Source organism: Pseudophryne corroboree, chromosome 10 (genome assembly GCF_028390025.1).
Source record: "Pseudophryne corroboree isolate aPseCor3 chromosome 10, aPseCor3.hap2, whole genome shotgun sequence".
Taxonomy (NCBI): Eukaryota; Metazoa; Chordata; class Amphibia; order Anura; family Myobatrachidae; genus Pseudophryne; species Pseudophryne corroboree.
The window spans coordinates 371,539,185-371,562,318 of record NC_086453.1 but is presented as its reverse complement, the minus strand read 5'-3'; the positions used below and the strand labels follow the sequence as shown (position 1 = coordinate 371,562,318).

The 23,134-nt window shown below is 47.4% G+C and overlaps 1 protein-coding gene across 4 annotated transcripts in view; it reads left to right on the top strand.

Moving 5' to 3' along the window:
- MSANTD2 (Myb/SANT DNA binding domain containing 2) overlaps positions 1–23,134 on the top strand; it is a 51,373-nt gene that overhangs the window by 1,966 nt on the left and 26,273 nt on the right. For 2 of the 4 annotated variants that reach the window (XM_063943741.1, XM_063943740.1), the window contains exons 2-3: positions 20,895–21,147; positions 21,618–21,764. In XM_063943741.1, the coding sequence (XP_063799811.1) occupies positions 20,895–21,147; positions 21,618–21,764 (400 nt within the window). The remainder of the gene's footprint in view (positions 1–20,894; positions 21,148–21,617; positions 21,765–23,134) is intronic. The other 2 variants (XM_063943742.1, XM_063943743.1) reach the window with 1 other exon arrangement.

Sequence of the window (23,134 nt, the reverse complement as noted above, 5' to 3'; positions counted from 1 at the left end):
GGTGTCACGTAATACGACTACCCTTATCGTCTATACATGTATGTAGAGGGGGTGTCACGTATACTACTACCCTTATCTATACATGTATGTACAGGGGGTGTCACGTATATTACTACCCTTATCATCTATACATGTATGTGCAGGGGGTGTTACATATACCGCTACCCCATATCATCTATACATGTATGTACAGGGTGGGGTCACGTGTACTACTATCCTTATCATCTATACGTGTATGTACAAGGGATGTCACATATACTACTACCCATATAATCTATATGTGTATGTATAGGTAATGTCACATTACTACTACCCTTATCATCTATACATGTATGTACAGTGGGTGTCACATATACTACTACCCTTATCTATACATGTATGTACAGGGGGTGTCACGTATACTACTACTCATATCATCTATACATGTATGTACAGCGGGTGTCACATATACTACTACCCTTATCATCTATACAGGTACAGTACTGTGGAAAAATGCTGCAAATTAAGAATGCTCTGAAAAATAGTAGTGTTAATGGTATATTTTTTTTATCAAATAACAAAATGCAAAGTGAATATACAGAAGAGAAATCTAAATCAAATCAATATTTGGTGTTACCACCTTTTGCGTTAAAAACAGCATCAATTCTTCTAGGTACATTTGCACACAGTTTTTGAAGCTACTCGGCAGGGAGGTTGTACCAAACATCTTGGAGAACTAACCACAGATCTTCTGTGGATGTAGGTTTGCTCAGATCTTTCTGTCTCTTCAATTAATCCCAGACAGACTCAATGATGTTGAGAGCAGGGCTCTGTGGGGGACATATCATTACTTCAGATTTCCTGGTTTTTCTTTAAGCTGAAGATCATTGTTCATGACATTGGCTGTATGTTTAGGGTCATTGTCCTGCTGCAGAATACATTTTGAGCCAATCAGACGCCTCCCTGATGGTATTTCATAATGGTCTGTATTTCTCAACATTGAGGACAATATTAATCCTGACCAAATCCCCAACTCCAGTTGCTGAAATGCAGCCCCAAAAGTGCAAGGAACCTCTAACGTGCATCACTGTTGCCTGCAGACACTCATTGTGCCACTCTCCAGTCCTTTCGCGAAAAAACTGCCTTCTGTTACAGCCAATGTTTTGTCTCATCAATCTGGAGCACCTGCTGCCATTGTTCTGCACCCCAGTTCTAATGTTTTTGTGCATAGTTGAGGCGCTTGGTCCTTGTTTCCATGTGGAACGTATGGCTTTTTGGCCGCAATTCTTCCTTGAAGACCGCTTCTGGTCATACTTCTCCAAACAGTAGATGGGTGTACCTGGGTCTCGGTGGTTTCTGTCAGTCCTGAGCTGATGGCACTGCTGGACATCTTTTGGTTTCGAAGGGAAGTAAGCGTGATGTGTCTTTCATCTGCTGAGTTTTCTTGGTCGACCACTGCGTCTACGATCTGTAGCTATGCCCGTTACTTTGTGCTTCAATGCTGAGAAATACAGGCAGGTACTTATCCATCATGCAATACTATCAGGAAGGCGTCTGGCTCCAAATTTATTCTGCATCAATGCAGCCAATGTCATTAAGAACTATACAGGTTGAGTATCCCATATCCAAATATTCCGAAGTACGGAATATTCCGAAATACGGAATTTTCTGAGTGAGACTGAGATAGTGAAACCTTTGTTTTCTGATGGCTCAATGTGCACAAACTTTGTTTAATACACAAAATTATTAAAAATATTATATTAAATGACCTTCAGGCTGTGTGTGTAAGGTGTATATGAAACATACATGAATTGTGTGACTGTAGACACACTTTGTTTCATGCACAAAGATATTAAAAATATTGGCTAAAATGCCCTTCAGGCTGTGTGTATAAGGTTTATATCAAACATAAATACATTCTGTGCTTAGACTTAGGTCCCATTGCCATGATATATCATTATGGTATGCAATTATTCCAAAACTAGCTGTTCTACCCGTTCTTTGCGTGGGAGTTTCCCTACCATTGCCACTCAACGCGCAGTGTGCGCAAGGTGAGTGGAGATAGCACCATTGACATACTGCTCTCCACACAGCTCTGCAGCCGACACTTGGGGTCATTTTGAGTTGATCGCTCGCTAGCAGTTTTTAGCAGCCGTGCAAACACTAAGCCGCAGCCCATTGGGAGTGTATCTTAGCTTAGCAGAAGTGCGAACGCTTTCATTGCAGAACGGCTACAAAAAAATATTGTGCAGTTTCTGCGTTCTCCAAGCCACGCCTGCGTTTTTCCTGGCACGCCTGCGTTTCTTCGAACACTCCCTGAAAACGGTCAGTTGGCACCCAGAAACGCCCACTTCATGTCAATCACTCTGCGGCGGCCGTTGCGACTGAAATGCATTGCTAGACCTTGTGTGAAACTACATCGGCCGTTGTGAAAGTACTTCACGCGTGCGCATTGCGCCTCATACGCATGCGCAGAAGTGACGCTTTTTCACTTAATCGCAGCACAGCGAACATTTCTATCTAGCGATCAGCTCAGAATGACCCCCACTACCCGAGCCAGCCACCTACGCGCTGTCCTAAAAACATTGACTGCCATGCTGAAAATATGCGGGTACATGAATAAAAATGGGTTTTGTACTTACACACTTCTCTTATCAAATTATTGGTTTATGTGAGCAGCTGAGGGGAGGGTATCGGGAAATGCAGGGGCAGTATTGTGTAGCTTTGCCTAGGGTGCCTATAAAGCTTGCACCGGCCCTGGCTGACACTTGGTGTGTTTGTGTGTCCCCCTTCCGGGTCGCACCGACCCTTGAGCTCCGGCGGGAGGCTTCGGTTAGTGTACACACCGCAGGTCTGGCTCAGTGCTGCATGCTCCACTGCCCCCCTGTCGCCGTGCCTGGATGTGTGTGGAGGAGGCGGTGGGTCTGTGTATGCGGCGCAGGGAGGGCTATGAAAGCCTTCTCCTGCGCCACCCATCCCTCCTAATGTGTATGCCGGCGGCAGCAGCAGTTGTTCGCCCGGCGCCGCGGCCGGGGAGACAGAGTTGCTGATGGTGGAGGGGGGAGATGGACAGGCAGTAGGAGCTAACATGCTGCACATGTGACGGGCTCTGTGACTCCACCCAGCGTTAGAGGGCCAGGCACAGTCACTGGGCTATTATATAGGAGATACGGAAAAATCTGATATCCAAAATACTTCTGGTCCCAAGCGTTTTGGATAAGGGATACTCAACCTGTATTTAGTGTGAAGAAGAACAAGGAGTCCTGGAAGTGATGATCCCTGACCTTAACATCATTGAGTCTGTCTGGGATTACATGAAGAGACAGAAGGATTTGAGCAAGCTACATCCACAGAAGATCTGTGGTTAGTTCTCCAAGATGTTTGGAACAACCTCCCTGCCGAGTTCATTCAAAAACTGTATGCAAGTGTACCTAGAAGAATTAAAGCTGTTTTGAAGGCAAAGGGTGGTTACACCAAATATTGGGGCAGATGTATTAAGCCGGGAGAAGTGATAAAGCAGTGATTAGTGGAAGCTGATAACACAACAGCCAATCAGCTCCTAACTGTCAATTTACATATTGGAGCAGATTGACTGGTGCGTTATCACCTTGCACTTAACACTGCTTTCTCACTTCTCCAGGCTTAATACATCCGCCCAATTGATTTCATTTAGATTTCTCTTCTGTTTATCCACTTTGCATTTTGTTCATTGATAAAAAAAACAACAACCTGTTAACACTTCTGTTTTTGAAAGCATTCTTACATTGCAGCATTTTTTCCACACCTGCCTAAAGCTTTTGCACAGTACTGTATGTAGAGGGGGTGTCACATATACTACTACCCCATATCATCTATACATGTACAGTATGTGCAGGGGGTATCAACCTCTCTCGTAGCATAACCCTAACCCTCGTATTTACCACTTCAAGCTGTCTGCATTTTTACCCATTGGGATCCCGCCACTGGCATTCTGTCGTGTTTTGTATTCTCCCTCGCCCCCCTCCTTCAGGATTAGGGGAGGGCAGGTAGCATGAGCACGCATTAGAAAAGGGGGTGCAGCCATCCGGGGAGGGGCTCGGCCCCACTGGCGTCACTGTTTGTGGCAGTGCGGTCCCCTTAACATCACTAATGGGGGCGTGCCCCAGCCGTGATGTAACTGATGGGGGCAAATTTTACCCTTTAAAAATCGGGCAGAGCACGGTTTCCTGCTAAAACAGCCTAGCGTTTTATTAGGAATGTGATTGTGACGGTCGGAATGCCAACTACATCCTGTGACATACAGTGTCACGGTATACTACCCCATCTCATCTATACATGTGTGCACAGGCAGGTCCGGATTAACAATGGGGCTGATGGAGCTGCAGCTCCAGGCCCACACTCCCAAATAGGCCCACAGCATTGGCAGATCTTTTTGCTGCAGTAGACAGGATAAACACTCCTTCTACTGCAGCATCCTAGGCAAGCCTCGCTCCCCCCCAGTTGTCGCCCCCCCCGCACGCCCGCCGGCGCATAGGTGAGTAAAATGGTGCCGCCAGCATTGACGACTTCCATATGATGGCGCAGTGGACAGCTTTCCCAGCCCTCCCTGCGCCGCAAAGACAGTACTGTGACTCGGCGCCTCCTGTGCCCCATGTGCTGTGACGGTGCGCGAGGTCGCACAACTACCGCCCCGGTACCTCCGCATCCAGACTGTGCAGTGTGCACTAGCAGGAGCTTCGTGAAAGCGCACCCGGTTTCTGCAGCAGGGTGTCCACTGATCCTCCTGACAGGTGAGGTGTCAGACCTGTCATCTGCTGGCTGCTGTGCTGTAGCCTCTAATACAGCAATGTGGCATGTTGGGCAGCAGCATCTGCTAATTACAGTAGATATACCTGTATATATTTTTTTATTAAACTTTAATATATAAATATGTAAGTATTTATAAATGTGTGTTTATATATATATATATATATATACACACGCACATACATATTTTTATATACACTTGGATATTTATATATTAGGAATATTATAGTTTGACTAAAAAATATTTTATATATATATATATATACTGTATATACAGTGCTTGAAGTGTGCCAGTATTAACCAGTGCTCCACTTGGGCGGTCAGCGCTGGGACAGTGACAGTATGACTGTTTCCAATGCTGGTCGAATGCGGTATTCAAATTTGGCACAAGTTGTGATCCAATCACAGCTCGTGGACTGGCAGCCTGGTGGACGCTCCTAATTAGCGGCTGGTCTGCGAGTCGTGTTTGTATTTTGTCTCATGACTAGGAGCAGGGCTGGCCTGACCGCCACACTGGGGAGGGTGCTGCCAATGGTGTGGTGTGGGAGCTGTGCTTCAGTACGGTGAAAGGAGCTGTGGTGTCGTGCGGAGCGGAGAGCTGTGCTGCATTGAGGGGAGTTGTATGGTGAGCGGAGCTGTGGTGTAGTGTATAGAGGGGAGCTGTGCTGTAGTGTGATGAGGGTAGCTGTGCAGTGAGCAGAGCTGTGGTGTAGTGTAGAGAGGGGAGCTGTGCTGCAGTGTGGTGAAGGAAGCTGTGCAGTGAGCAGAGCTGTGGTGTAGTGTGGGGAGGGGAGCTGTGCAGTGAGCAGAGCTGTGCTGCAGTGTGGTGAGGGCAGCTGTGCTGCAGTGTGGTGAGGGAAGCTGTGGTGTAGTGCGGAGAAGGGAGCTGTGTTACAGTGTGGTGAGGAGAGCTGTGCGGTGAGTGGAGATTTGATATAGTATGGAGAAGGAAGCTGTGCTGCAGTGCAGTGAGTGGAACTGTGGTGTAGTCCGGTGAGCAGAGCTGTGGTGTAGTGTAGAGAGGGGAGCTGTGCTGCAGTGCAGTGAGGGGAGCTGCGCAGTGAGTGGAACTGTGGTGCAGTTCGGTGAGCAGAGCTGTGGTGTAGTGTAGAGAGGGGAGCTGTGCTGCAGTGAGGGGAGCTGCGCAGTGAGTGGAACTGTGGTGTAGTCCGGTGAGCTGTGGTGTAGTGTAGAGAGGGGAGCTGTGCTGCAGTGCAGTGAGGGGAGCTGCGCAGTGAGTGGAACTGTGGTGTAGTCCGGTGAGCAGAGCTGTGGTGTAGTGTAGAGAGGGGAGCTGTGCTGCAGTGCAGTGAGGGGAGCTGCGCAGTGAGTGGAACTGTGGTGTAGTCCGGTGAGCAGAGCTGTGGTGTAGCAAGGAGAGGGGAGCTGTGCTGCAGTGTGGAGAGGTGAGATGTGCGGTGAGCAGAGCTGTAGTGCAGAGAGGGAAGCTGTGCGGTTAGTGGAACTGTGGTATAATGCATTGAGGGGAGCTGTGGTGTGAAGTGGGGTTTATGGAAATATCAGGATGACACAGCCCTTGGGCATGCCTAATTAAATCTCTCCTGATATTTCCATACCCCCACTTAAACCACTTTTCTACTTTTGCCACTGGTAGCTATACCCTCCATGGTGCTAGGCACAGACCACACCCCATCAGCACTGGGCACACCACCACCATGCTGCTTACACCCCCCCTGTGACAGCGCACAATAGGCCCTTCATAAATTTCAGCTCCAGGCCCACAAGGACCTTAATCTGGCACTGTGTACAGGGGTGTCACATATACTACTACCACCCACATCTATACATGTATGTACAGGGGTGTCACATATATTACTACCACCCACATCTATACATGTATGTACAGGGGTGTCACATATATTACTACCACCCACATCTATACATGTATGTACAGGGGTGTCACATATACTACTACCACCCACATCTATACATGTATGTACAGGGGTGTCACATATACTACTACCACCTACATCTATACACGTATGTACAGGGGTGTCACATATACTACTATCATCTATACATGTATGTACAGGGGTGTCGCGTATACTACTATCATCCATACATGTATGTACAGGGGTGTCACATATACTACTATCATCCATACATGTATGTACAGGGGTGTCACATATACTACTATCATCCATACATGTATGTATAGGGGTGTCACATATACTACTATCATCCATACATGTATCTACAGGGGTGTCACATATACTACTATCATCCATACATGTATCTACAGGGGTGTCACATATACTACTATCATCCATACATGTATGTACAGGGGTGTCACATATACTACTATCATCCATACATGTATGTACAGGGGTGTCACATATACTACTATCATCCATACATGTATGTACAGGGGTGTCACATATACTACTATCATCCATACATGTATGTACAGGGGTGTCACATATACTACTATCATCCATACATGTATGTACAGGGGTGTCACATATACTACTACCATCCAAACATGTATGTACAGGGGTGTCACATATACTACTATCATCCATACATGTATGTACAGGGGTGTCACATATACTACTATCATCCATACATGTATGTACAGGGGTGTCACATATACTACTATCATCCATACATGTATGTACAGGGGTGTCACATATACTACTATCATCCATACATGTATGTACAGGGGTGTCACATATACTACTACCATCCAAACATGTATGTACAGAGGTGTCACATATACTACTACCATCCAAACATGTATGTACAGGGGTGTCACATATACTACTATCACCCATATCATCTATACATGTATGTACATGGGCGTCACATATACTACTACCACCCACATCTATACATGTATGTACAGGCGGTGTCACATATACTACTATCATCCAAACATGTATGTACAGGGGTGTCACATATACTACTACCATCCAAACATGTATGTACAGGGGTGTCACATATACTACTACCATCCAAACATGTATGTACAGGGGTGTCACATATACTACTATCACCCATATCATCTATACATGTATGTACATGGGCGTCACATATACTACTACCACCCACATCTATACATGTATGTACAGGCGGTGTCACATATACTACTATCATCCATACATGTATGTACAGGGGTGTCACATATACTACTATCATCCATACATGTATGTACAGGGGTGTCACATATACTACTATCATCCATACATGTATGTACAGGGGTGTCACATATACTACTACCATCCAAACATGTATGTACAGGGGTGTCACATATACTACTACCATCCAAACATGTATGTACAGGGGTGTCACATATAGTACTACCACCCATATCCTCCATACACGTATGTACAGGCGTGTCACATATACTACTATCATCCATATCATCTATACATGTATGTACATGGGCGTCGCATATACTACTACCATCCAAACATGTATGTACAGGGGTGTCACATATAGTACTATCATCCATACATGTATGTACAGGGGTGTCACATATACTACTATCACCCATATCATCTATACATGTATGTACATGGGCGTCACATATACTACTACCACCCACATCTATACATGTATGTACAGGCGGTGTCACATATACTACTATCATCCATACATGTATGTACAGGGGTGTCACATATACTACTATCATCCATACATGTATGTACAGGGGTGTCACATATACTACTATCATCCATACATGTATGTACAGGGGTGTCACATATACTACTATCATCCATACATGTATGTACAGGGGTGTCACATATACTACTACCATCCAAACATGTATGTACAGGGGTGTCACATATACTACTACCATCCAAACATGTATGTACAGGGGTGTCACATATAGTACTACCACCCATATCCTCCATACACGTATGTACAGGCGTGTCACATATACTACTATCATCCATATCATCTATACATGTATGTACATGGGCGTCGCATATACTACTACCATCCAAACATGTATGTACAGGGGTGTCACATATAGTACTATCATCCATACATGTATGTACAGGGGTGTCACATATACTACTATCATCCATACATGTATGTACAGGGGTGTCACATATACTACTATCATCCATACATGTATGTACAGGGGTGTCACATATACTACTATCATCCATACATGTATGTACAGGGGTGTCACATATACTACTATCATCCATACATGTATGTACAGGGGTGTCACATATACTACTACCATCCAAACATGTATGTACAGGGGTGTCACATATACTACTACCATACAAACATGTATGTACAGGGGTGTCACATATACTACTATCACCCATATCATCTATACATGTATGTACATGGGCGTCACATATACTACTACCACCCACATCTATACATGTATGTACAGGCGGTGTCACATATACTACTATCATCCAAACATGTATGTACAGGGGTGTCACATATACTACTACCATCCAAACATGTATGTACAGGGGTGTCACATATACTACTACCATCCAAACATGTATGTACAGGGGTGTCACATATACTACTATCACCCATATCATCTATACATGTATGTACATGGGCGTCACATATACTACTACCACCCACATCTATACATGTATGTACAGGCGGTGTCACATATACTACTACCCCATCTCATCTGTACATGTATGTGTCACTCTTATCTGTACCTAGTGTATATGGGTTGTTTATGGAGTCCTGATGGTCAGAATTCCCGACCGTCATAATGCCGGCATGGGGATCCCAATTGTGAAAATTCCGGCACTCTTTGGTAAGTATGCTTTGGTTAACCCGAACACCTCCTTCCTGCAGCCTAACCCTAACCGTCCCCTCCAGCAGCCTAACCCACCCCTCTTTGCAGCTTAACCCTAACCCTCGTGATTACCACTTCAAGCTGTCTGCCTTTTTTACCCGTTGGGATCCCGCCGCCGGTATTCTGACGGTCGGAATTGTGGCGGTCAGAATGCCAACTACATCCCTTGTATATATTATACAGAGGTGTCACAGTATACAACCCCATCTCATCTACACATGTATGCACAGGGGGTGTCACTCTTATCTGTACTTGGTGCATATATAATACAGGAGGTATCACATTTACTACTACTACCCCGTCGGCAATAGCAATATGTACCCTGATGATGTAGAGGCATCAAGTATCAAGTGAAGCTATTTTGGCATTTAATCCTAAAATATAAACCGACATGAAAAATTACAGCAACACCTGCTTCTCTTAAGATAAAATAAAGGCACAGAGATCCGTCTTTAGAAATGGTTTCAAAACCAAGGGGATATTTGATCGGAGTGTATTGGAACCAAACATGGAATAGTGACTAATATGTCTGCTCGCTGGGCTTTAGAGGTTGGGATGCTACTGACCGAGTGCTGTACATTGGGGTGCTCAATGCAGTTTTGGGAGGAACCTTAGCCTGTATTTACTAAGCATCTGGTTCTTAGACCCAGCACTTCTGATTGTGTTTATGCCCGAAATGTGATGGATTTACTACCCAAATGTGGCTACAAAAACTGTTGTCTTATTAAATTTTGGGTACATAAGAGCGGAATCCCCGGGTTCGGTTGGGTACGGGATGACGTCAGTCGGGATCCTGCCGGTTAGAATACAAGCACTGTAATCCCGACTGCCTAATATCCTGACAGCGGCACTCAACTAAAGTAACCCTAATCCCTGCCCCTTCCAGCATCTGAACTCGAATCCTCCCCGACATACTTATGTTCCGGATTCCGGCTGCCGGGAGTCTGACTTAAGCGTTCTGACGTGTCTGGATTCCAGCGCTGGGATTCTGACCGTCGGGATGCCAACGACAAACCCCCCCGGGTTGTAGAACTCAGACCTTAGTAAATAAACCTGTGTTGCAGTTTCTAAAGATACAGGATTATATTAGGTACCTAGAACCACATCCTAATGACAGCTTTTAGGGGTTGTCTCCCATGTGTAAGCGGTTTCCTGATTTCTGTGCATTTAATGAATTTTTCCTTCAGGATGCAGTGAACTTCATTTGGCACCACAGTCTTCCTACATACCTGATATACTCTGTGCTGCTGGGGACTCTGCTCCTCCCACTATATAACTCTCAGTCTGTGGCTTCCTGCTGCCTTCATTCCCCTCCTCACATCATGTCACTGCCCCTGACACATGCAGCCATGTCCTCACTGACACATCACTCATCTCCTGATATACTCTGTGCTGCTGGGGACCCTGCTCATCCTACTATATAACTCTCAGTCTGTGACTTCCTGCTGCCTCCATTCCCCTCCTAACATCATGTCACTGCCCCGGTCACATGCAGCCCTGTCCTCACTGACACATCACTCATCTCCTGATATACTCTGTGCTGCTGGGGACCCTGCTCCTCCCACTATATAACTCTCAGTCTGTGACTTCCTGCTGCCTCCATTCCCCTCCTCACATCATGTCACTGCCCCTGTCACATGCAGCTCTGTCCTCACTGACACATCACTCATCTCCTGATATACTCTGTGCTGCTGGGAACCCTGCTCCTCCCACTATATAACTCTCAGTCTGTGGCTTCCTGCTGCCTCCATTCCCCTCCTCACATCATGTCACTGCCCCTGTCACATGCAGCCCTGTCCTCACTATTACATCACTCATCTCCTGATATACTCTGTGCTGCTGGGGACCCTGCTCCTCCCACTATATAACTCTCAGTCTGTGGCTTCCTGCTGCCTCCATTCCCCTCCTCACATCATGTCACTGCCCCTGTCACATGCAGCCCTGTCCTCACTATTACATCACTCATCTCCTGATATACTCTGTGCTGCTGGGGACCCTGCTCCTCCTACTATATAACTCTGTCTGTGACCTCCTGCTGCCTCCATTCCCCTCCTCACATCATGTCACTGCCCCTGTCACATGCAGCTCTGTCCTCACTGACACATCACTCATCTGATATACTCTGTGCTGCTGGGAACCCTGCTCCTCCCACTATATAACTCTCAGTCTGTGGCTTCCTGCTGCCTCCATTCCCCTCCTCACATCATGTCACTGCCCCTGTCACATGCAGCCCTGTCCTCACTATTACATCACTCATCTCCTGATATACTCTGTGCTGCTGGAGACCCTGCTCCTCCCACTATATAACTGTCTGTGACTTCCTGCTGCCTCCATTCCCCTCCTCACATCATGTCACTGCCCCTGTCACATGCAGCCCTGTCCTCACTGACACATCACTCATCCCCTGATATACTCTGTGCTGCTGGGAACCCTGCTCCTCCCACTATATAACTCTCAGTCTGTGGCTTCCTGCTGCCTCCATTCCCCTGCTCACATCATGTCACTGCTCCTGTTACATGCAGCCCTGTCATCACTGACACATCACTCATCTCCTGATATACTCTGTGCTGCTGGGACACTGCTCCTCCCACTATATAACTCTCAGTCTGTGGCTTCCTGCTGCCTCCATTCCCCTCCTCATATCATGTCACTGCCCCTATCACATGCAGCTCTGTCCTCGCTGACACATCACTCATCTCCTGATATACTCTGTGCTGCTGGGAACCCTGCTCCTCCCACTATATAACTCTCAGTCTGTGGCTTCCTGCTGCCTCCATTCCTCTCCTCACATCATGTCACTGCCCCTGTCACATGCAGCCCTGTCCTCACTATTACATCACTCATCTCCTGATATACTCTGTGCTGCTGGGGACCCTGCTTCTCCCACTATATAACTCTCAGTCTGTGGCTTCCTGCTGCCTCCATTCCCCTGCTCACATCATGTCACTGCTCCTGTTACATGCAGCCCTGTCATCACTGACACATCACTCATCTCCTGATATACTCTGTGCTGCTGGAAGCCACTTCCTGTCCCAGGATGAGCGTATTAACCATAGTACTTTGTGCTGCTGTGATCATTCCAGTGATGGTAATAGTCAATAAACTAATCATAGATGGGCATGAGATGAGAGTGAATACAATTAAAGTTAATTTCTCTAACGTCCTAGTGGATGCTGGGAACTCCGTAAGGACCATGGGGAATAGCGGGCTCCGAAGGAGGCTGGGCACTCTAGAAAGATCTTAGACTACCTGGTGTGCACTGGCTCCTCCCACTATGACCCTCCTCCAAGCCTCAGTTAGATTTCGTGCCCGGCCGAGGTTGGATGCACACTAGGGGCTCTCCTGAGCTCTTAGAAAGTTATAGTCTTAGAATTTGTTATTTTCAGTGAGACCTGCTGGCAACAGGCTCACTGCAGCGAGGGACTAAGGGGAGAAGAAGCGAACTCGCCTGCTTGCAGCCGGATTGGGCTTCTTAGGCTACTGGACACCATTAGCTCCAGAGGGATCGACCGCAGGCCCAGCCTTGATGTTCGGTCCCGGAGCCGCGCCGCCGTCCCCCTTACAGAGCCAGAAGCAAGAAGATGGTCCGGAAAATCGGCGGCATGAAGACTCTGTCTTCACCAAGGTAGCGCACAGCACTGCAGCTGTGCGCCATTGCTCCTCTCACACACTTCACACTCCGGTCACTGAGGGTGCAGGGCGCTGGGGGGGGCGCCCTGAGGCAGCAATAAAAACACCTTGGCTGGCTAAAATACCTCAATGTATGGCCCCAGGGGCTATATATGAGGTAAATACCCCTGCCAGAATTCCATAAAAAACGGGAGAATAGGCCGCGAAAAAGGGGCGGAGCCTATCTCCTCAGCACACTGGCGCCATTTTTCCCTCACAGCTCGGCTGGAAGGAAGCTCCCTGGCTCTTCCCTGCAATTCTACAGTACAGTAAGAGGGAAAAGAGAGGGGGGGCATTAAAATTGGCACTGTATACAGTATATTATATAAAAAGCAGCTATTAGGGACATAACTCAGTTAGTCCCTGTATATATATAGCGCTCTGGTGTGTGCTGGCATACTCTTACTCTGTCCCCCCAAAGGGCTTTTGTGGGTCCTGTCCTCGTTTAGAGCATTCCCTGTGTGTCTGCGGTGTGTCGGTACGGCTGTGTCGACATGTTGAATGAGGAGGCTTATATGGTGACAGAACAGAGGCCGATATATGTGATGTCGCCCCCTGTGGGGCCGACACCAGAGTGGATGGATAGGTGAAAGGTATTAACCGACAGTGTCAACTCCTTACATAAAAGGGTGGATGACGTAACAGCTGTGGGACAGCCGGCTTCGCAGCCCGCGCCTGCCCAGGCGTCTCAAAGGCCATCAGGGGCTCAAAAACGCCCGCTCTCTCAGATGTCGACACGGAGTCTGACTCCAGTGTCGACAAGGTGGAGACATATACACAATCCACTAGGAACATCCGTGACGTGATCCCGGCAATAAAAAATGTGTTATACATTTCTGACTTTAACCCAAGCACCTCTAAAAATGGGTTTTAGGTTTGGGGAGAAAAAACAGGCAGTGTTTTGTTCCCCCATCAGATGAATAAATGAAGTGTGTGAAAGCGTGGGTTCCCCCGTTAAGAAACTGGTAATTTATAAAAAGTTACTGATGGCGTACCCTTTCCCGCCAGGTGGATAAGTTACGCTGGGAGATATCCCCTAGGGTGGATAAGGCGCTCACACGTTTGTCAAAAAAGGTGGCACTGCCGTCTTAGGATACGGCCACTTTAATAGGTACCTGTTGATAAAAAACAGGAGGCTATCCTGAAGTCTGTATTTACACACTCAGGTACTAGACTGAGACCTGCAGATAGTGCTGCTGCAGCGTGGTCGGTGACCCTGTCAAACAGGGATACTAGTTGGCAAACATAAAAACATATTAAAGACGTCGTCTTATATATGGGGGATGCACAGATGGATATTTTGCCGGCTGGCATCCAAAATAAATGTAATGTCCATTCTGTCAGGAGGGTATTAGAGACCTGTCACTGGACAGGTGATGCTGACTTAAAAAGCGCATAGAGAGCCTTATAAGGGTGAGGAATTATTTGGGGATGGTCTCTGGGACCTCGTATCCACAGCAACTGCTGGGAAGAAATAATTTTACCTCAGGTTTCCTCACAGACAAAGGTACAGTCCTTTCGGCTTCAGAAAAGCAAGCTGGTCAAATGGCGCTTCCTTTCTGTACAGAGACAAGGGTAGAGGGAAAAAAGCTGCACCAGTCAGCCTGTTCCCAGAATCAAGATTCTTCCCCCGCCTCCTGTGAGGCCACACCATGACGCGGGTGCTCCACAGGTGTAGCCAGGTACGGTGGGGGGCCGTCTCAAAAATTTCAGCAATTAGTGGGCTCGCTCACAGGTGGATCCCTGTTTCTTTCAAGTAGTATTTCAGGGGTACAAGCTGGAATTCGAGATGTCTCCCCCCAGCCGTTTCCTAAAATATGCCTTGCTGACAACTCCCTCAGGCAGGGAGGCTGTGCTAGAGGCAATTAATAAGCGGTATTCCCAGCAGGTAATACTCAAGGTGCCCCTACTTCAACAAGGACGGGGTTACTATTCCACACGGGTTGGGGTACCGAAACCGCATGGTTCGGTGTGACCCATTTTATATTTAAAATCCTTGAACACAAAAATTCAAGTTCAAGATGGAATCGCTCAGGGCGGTTATTCCAAGCCTGGATGAGGGGGATTACATGGTATCCTGGGACATCAAGGATGCTTACCTGCATGTCCCCATTTACCATCCTCGCCAGGAGTACCTCAGATTTGTGGTACAGGATTACCATTACCAAGTCCAGACACTGCCGTTTGGACTGTACATGGCACCGAGGGTGTTTTATCAAGGTAATGGCCGAAATGTTGATACTCCTTCAAAAAAAGGGAGTTGTAATTATCCCGTACTTGGACAATCTCGTTATAAGGGCGAGGTCCAAGGAGCAGTTGGTAGTCGGGGTAGCACTATTTTGGAAAGTGCTACAACAGCATGGTTGGATTCTAAACAGTCCAAAGTCACAGCTGGTTCCTATGACACGTCTACTGTTCCTGGGGATGGTTCTGGACATAAACCAGAAATAGTGTTTCTCCCGGAGGAGAAAGCCAAGGAGTTGTCATCTCTAGTCAGAGACCTCCTGAAGCCAAAATAGGTAGCGGTGCATCATTGCACGCGAGTCCTGGGAAAAATGGTAGCTTCCTACGAAGCAATCCCATTAGGCAGGTTCCATACAAGAACTTTTCAGAGGGACCTGTTGGACAAGTGGTCCGGATCGCATCTTCCGATGCATAGGCTGATAACCCTGTCTCCAAGGACCAGGGTATCTCTACTGTGGTGGCTGCAGAGTGCCCATCTTCAAGAGGGCCGCAGGTTCGGCATACAGGACTAGGTCCTAGTGACCATGGATTCCAGCCTTTGAGGCTGGGAGGCAGTCACACAGGGAAGAAATTTCCAGGGACTTTGGTCAAGTCAGGTTATTTCCCTACACATAAATATTCTGGACCTGAGGGCCATTTACAATGCCCTGAGGCCGGCAAGGCCTCTGCTTCAAAACCAGCCGGTACTGATCCAATCAGACAACATCACGGCAGTCGCCCATGTAAACCAACAGGGCGGCACAAGAAGCAGGATGGCGATGGCAGAAGCCACAAGGATTCTCCGATAGGCGGAAAATCATGTGTTAGCACTGTCAGCAGTGTTCATTCCCGGAGTGGACAACTGGGAAGCAGATCTTCTCAACAGACACGACCTCCACCCGGGAGAATGGGGACTTCCTCCAGAAGTCTTCCAATAGGATTGTACACCATTGGGAAAGGCCACAGGTGGACATGATGGCGTCCCGCCTCAACAAAAAGCTATAAAAGATATTGCACCGGGTCAAGGGACCCTCAGGCGATAGCTATGGACGCTCTGGTAACACCGTGGGTGTACCAGTCGGTTTATGTGTTCTCCCCTCTGCCTCTCATACCAAAGGTACTGAGAATAATAAGAAGGCGAGGAGTAAGAACGATACTCGTGGATGGCCAAGAAGAGCTTGGTACACAGAACTTCAAGAATTTATATCAGAGGACCCATGGCCTCTGCCACTCAGACAGGACCTGCGGCAGCAGGGGCCCTGTCTGTTCCAAGACTTACCGCGGCTGCGTTTGTCGGCATGGCGGTTGAACGCCGGATCCTGAAGGAAAAGGGCATTCCGGAGGAAGTCATTCCTACGCTTACTAAAGCCAGGAAAGAGGTTACAGCAACTCATTATCACCGCATATGGCAAAAATATGTTGCATGGTGTGAGGCCGAAAGGGCCCCAACAGAGGAATTTCAACTAGGTCGATTTCTGCATTTCCTGCAAGCAGGAGTGACTATGGGCCTTAAATTGGGTTCCATTAAGGTACAGATCTCGGCTCTGTCGATTTTCTTTCAAAAAGAACTAGCTTCAGTACCTGAAGTTCAGACATTTATAAAAGGAGTGCTGCAGAGTCAGCCCCCGTTTGTGCCTCCTGTGGCACCTTGGGATCTCAGCGTGGTGTTGAGTTTCTTAAAATCACACTGGTTTGAACCACTAAAAACCGTGGATCTGAAATATCTCACGTGGAAGGTGGTTATGTTATTGGCCTTGGCTTCTGCCAGGCGAGTATCAAAGTTGGCGGCTTTGTCTTGTAAAAGCCCTTATTTGATTTTCCATATGGATAGGGCAGAATTGAGGACTCGTCCCCAGTTTCTCCCAAAGGTGGTGTCAGCGTTTCACCTGAACCAGCCTATTGTGGTGCCTAGGCTACTAGGGACTTGGAGGACTCCAAGTTGCTAGACGTTGTCAGGGCACTGAAAATATATGTTTCCAGAACGGCTAGAGTCAGAAAATCTGACTCGCTGTTATCCTATATGCACCTAACAAGCTGGGTGCTCCTGCTTCTAAGCAGACTATTGCTCGTTGGATTTGTAGTACAATTCAGCTTGCACATACTGTGGCAGGCCTGCCACAGCCAAAATCTGTCAATGCCCATTCCACAAGGAAGGTGGGCTCATCTTGGGCGGCTGCCCGAGGGGTCTCGGCTTTACAACTTTGCCGAGCAGCTACTTGGTCAGGGGCAAACACGTTTGCAAAATTCTACAAATTTGATACCCTGGCTGAGGAGGACCTGGAGTTCTCTCATTCAGTGCTGCAGAGTCATCCGCACTCTCCCGCCCGTTTGGGAGCTTTGGTATAATCCCCATGGTCCTTACGGAGTTCCCAGCATCCACTAGGACGTTAGAGAAAATAAGAATTTACTCACCGGTAATTCTATTTCTCGTAGTCCGTAGTGGATGCTGGGCGCCCATCCCAAGTGCGGTTTATCTGCAATACTTGTACATAGTTATTGTTAACTAAATCGGGTTATTGTTGAGCCATCTGTTGAGAGGCTCTATTGTTTCATACTGTTAACTGTGTTTCATATCACGAGTTGTACGGTGTGATTGGTGTGGCTGGTATGAGTCTTACCCGGGATTCAAAATCCTTCCTTATTGTGTACGCTCGTCCGGGAACAGTACCTAACTGAGGCTTGGAGGAGGGTCATAGTGGGAGGAGCCAGTGCACACCAGGTAGTCTAAGATCTTTCTAGAGTGCCCAGCCTCCTTCGGAGCCCGCTATTCCCCATGGTCCTTACGGAGTTCCCAGCATCCACTACGGACTACGAGAAATAGAATTACCGGTGAGTAAATTCTTATTTTAAATATGCTCAAAGCTCTGACGTGCTTAGTACCCATCCTCCGCCTCTCCATGGTAGTTTGCAAATGGTTGTAAAACATGTACAGTGTGTTTGCAGTGTGTGAGAGTTGTGGCAGCACACCTGTAAATGACAGCCTGGGGGAGAATGTTTTTGGTGATGAGGACTTTTTCCTGTCTGCCTCTTCCCGCTGCTTTCAGTATAACACTGCACTGGATACAGCTTATAGTTCTGTCCTCCCTTTGGGGTACATTTACTAAGCAGTGATAAGAGTGGAGAAGTGAGCCAGTGGAGAAGTTGCCCGTGGCAACCAATCAGCACTGAAGTAACATCTATAATTTGCATACTATAAAATGATACAGAGCTGCTGATTGGTTGATGGGGAAATTTCTCCACTGGCTCACTTCTCCGCTCTTATCACTGCTTAGTAAATGTCCCCCTTTGTCTTGCATTTCCCAATGTAACCCCTGCAGAGAGAATTACTGGGGTTAAACACAGAAGAGCCAATAATGTAAATACCTGTAATGTTTGTCTGCTATTTATTGGTCTGTCTATGACAAATGTAAACATTAAAATAGATTTCTAGGTGCCCATGGGCTATTGTGACAGCGTGGAGGACACCAAAGAAAAAAAATAGTCACATTATGGGGGGAGTACAATTAGGTGCGAGTTTGATCCTACAAGGCATATTACGTTTTCAGCTCCGTTCCAAACTGGCATTTCTTTTCCGGAGTAAATTCGACAGTTTTTGTTCGCACCCCCACATGTATATACCGCTGCACCTGTGTATAATGCCCACATGTATATACCGCTGCGCCTGTGTACACTGCATATATGTATATATTGCTGCACCTGTGTATAATGCCCACATGTATATACCGCTGCACCTGTGTATAATGCCCACATGTATATACCGCTGCACCTGTGTATAATGCCCACATGTATATACCGCTTCACCCGTGTATACCGCCCACATGTATATACCACTGCCCTCGTGTATACCGCCCACATGTACATACCGCTGTCCCCGTGTATACCGCCCACATGTACATAGCGCTGCCCTCGTGTATACCGCCCACATGTACATACCGCTGTCCCCGTGTATACCGCCCGCATGTACATACCGCTGCCCCCGTGTTTACCGCCCACATTTATATACCGCTGCACCTGTGTATAATGCCCACATGTATATACCGCTGTCCCCGTGTATACCGCTCGCATGTACATACCGCTGTCCCAGTGTATACCGCCCGCATGTACATACCGCTGTCCCCGTGTCTACCGCCCACATGTACATACCGCTGCCCCCGTGTATACCGCCCACATGTATATGCCGCTGCCCCCGTGTTTACCGCCCACATGTATATACCGCTGCACCTGTGTATAATGGCCACATGTATATGCCACTGCACCTGTGTATACCGCCCACATGTATATACTGCTGCACCAGTGTATAATGCCCACATGTAAATACCGCTGTCCCCGTGTATACCGCCCACATGTAAATACCGCTGTCCCCGTGTATACCGCCCACATGTAAATACCGCTGTCCCCGTGTATACCTCTCACATGTACATACCGCTGCCCACGTGTAGACCGCCCACATGTATATACTGCTGCCCCCGTATATACCGCCCACATGTACATAGCGCTGTCCCCGTGTATGCCGCCCACATGTATATACCGCTGCCCCCGTGTATACTGCCCACATGTATATACCGCTGCCCGCGTGTATACCGCCCACATGTATATGCCGCTGCCCCCGTGTATACCGCCCACATGTATATGCCACTGCCCCGTGTATACCGCCCACATGTATATACCGCTGCTCCCGTGTATACCGCCCACATGTACCCATTGGCTCATATATTGTGTGTAAATCTGGCTCTGGTGCTAGCCAGTGCCTCCTGAGCAATTTACCTCATTGCACGTCCCTGGTGCGGGATGCGGTTATGTGACAGTCACTATACCAATGGCGGGATCCCTGCACGCCGGCCAACAAGGACTATTCTCACTCGTGGGTGTCCATGACACCCATAGAGTTGGAATAGAACCTGTAGCGAGCCACGAGCCCGCAAGGGGCTTCGTTGCGCTCGCCCACCCCTGCTGGCCGTATTCCGCCGTCTGTATGGTGACCGGCAGTGGTCACACAAACCCAACCCCCTGGTGCACATGAAGGCGAAGTGTGCGAGTTTAACTAGGCGAGTTTACCTTCTGCAAACTTGTGCCTGATTGAATTCCCCCCTATGTATCTGCGTAAGGAGTACAAATACGGAACCACATTTAGCGACATGTACCTAGGTGTGGTTTTAAGACGGTGAAAGTGTATTTCTATAACTCATACGAGGATTCTTTTTACATAATCGTTGTTTTTTTTTTTTGTATTTGATCCCGCCGTGTGTACCGTGTTGTGGAAACCTCAGGGATTATTGTCGGTTATTTCTGGAAACAGCAGCGTGCCACATTGTGGTGCGTATTCAATTACATGGCCGCTCCTGCCTCCTGTAATAACTACTGTCGTCTAATGTGCGGTGTAGCGCTGGACAGCGCAGAATCGTCTATTATAACACTTGTTTCCTTTTAGACTCTTCGCCGGTGCTACAGCCGAGTAAAAGAGCGCGGCGTGGGGAAACGGAAGAGCAGCTACACGTTTGAGCAGCTGGAGCGGGTGTTTGGACAAGGGGGATGGGACACGCAGCCGTGTCAGCCGGTGCTCATTAATAGCAGCGGCTTGTACCAGGAAATGGAATCTGACGGAAGTACCATGGAGGACTATTCCCAGGAGGACTGGGGGAACCACAGCCAGGACATCCAAGGCTTCCCAGGGGAGGATTTGGGTAAGAGGCCAACCGCTATAAATATTACCTCTTAGATTGCGCGATTAGTCTATTTACTAGAGATGAGCGGGTTCGGATTTACTCGAATCTCCTAATTGGCTCACGGACGTCACGTGTTTTGGTTAGCCAATAAGAAAAATCCAGAAAAAAGGAACTTGCGATAATTCTGGCATTAGGAACCGAGTAAATCCGAACCCGCTCATCTCTACTATTTACTATTGTAGTCTGACCAATAGCAGAGATCCTAACTGCGTCAACATTGCCCCATTCTGAATCCAATTTGCTGTCCTGCTATAGATTACTATTGGCTGTACTGTACACCGAGTACGTAGAACGTTATTTCATGATATTTTTAAAAACTACATAGCTTTTACCTTTTAAGGATGTATTATCTATAAGGCATAATTACATTTAAGGCATTGCAGTTTAGTTAACAGAAAATGGCATAAAACATTCTCACACTTGCACAGGAGTAGAAAAGTCTAACATTTCATACTTGCCACCTGCGCCATACCCCAACGCTGGCGACCTACGCACACGGGCAGAGCTGCAGGCTGGAGTCTTAACCGGAGCCAGTGAGGCAGTGGAGGAGATTGGGAAGAGGCCGGAAGAGCCAGGTGAGTTCTGTCAGGTGTATCCCACCAATGTCTCTGTTTGTTACAAGGGTATACAGTATATAGAATATTAATAAGATAGGTTTACTGCCTGTTTGTACTTCTCTGTGTAAAGTGAAACACAGCGGTTCTCCTAGGCTAGTGGTTCTCGATCTCCGTCCTCAGGACCCCAAACGGCTCATGTTTTCCAAATCACCTAGCAGGAGCACAGGTGTAGTCATTACTCGCTGACACATTTTAAGAGAACCACAGGTGGAGCTGATTATTTCATTTGTGATTCTGTGAGGAGACCTGGAAACCGTCAACTATTTGGGGTCCTGAGGAGCGAGTTTGAGAACCTGTGTCCTAGATCACTATGGGGTCGATTCAATTCACCGACAGTTGAATATCGCCGGGAATTAGCTCTATTTCAATACAGCGCCAAGTGGCACTCAATTGTCGGGAATTCTTCTCTCACCCCCGGGGGGATGAGAGAAGAAATCCGACAAAAGTGCGGCCGGCGCGAGGCTGATTCTGTCTGGAATCAGCATCGCGGCGGGGAGATAAGTCTGAGAATGCCCGTTCTCCCGACAAAGCAACTTGTTAAGTCCGCGAGAACGGGCATTCGCCGACTTAACTTGAGCTGAATTGAATAGCGCCGGAAGCTAATTCCCATCGCTATTCAACTGTCGGTGAATTGAATCGACCCCTATGTATATATGTATATATAATAGAAGCAAGTTGTATATAACTTGCTGTATAAGGTTATTATTTGGCGTTACTACCAGCAAGGCGGTAATCATCTGGGAATTTGTCACCCTAACCGCGCTGAAAGCGCCTATTGTCTGACATTTTGATGTTTATTTTTAGTCGATATCTCTGCTAAATAATAAGTTCCGTTCAGCCAGGAAATACCGCTGTCGGGAGAGAGGCATGTTCCTCTGCCGCGTTCCCATGGCAGCTGTTTGATAGTGTTCTGCGTGTGTCCTCTGTGGTGTTAGAATCTATGTTCTAGTGTATGAAGAATGGAAACGGTTGAGGGATCTGCTAGATCTGTTTTAAAGTGTCGTCCAGCTGAAGAGAGACTTAAATAACACGTTGGAGATTGCGCTTTACAGTAATGAGTGTAAACGTACCCACGGTGAGAGTATGTTATACAACTGGTGCTATGGGAAGTGTTTATTACGGGCGCTACAAGGGGAGATATATCAAGCCTAAGAACGTGGAGAAGTTGCCCAAAGCCACCTACAGTATAAGTTATAATTGTACAGTATAATTCTGTCATTTTGTAGGCCGAGCTAGTTACTGATTTGGGTAACTCCTCTATCTTTTTTCTCTCCGGGGATTAATACATCTCTCCCTGTGTATTGTGTAACTGCTGGCCACACTCGCAC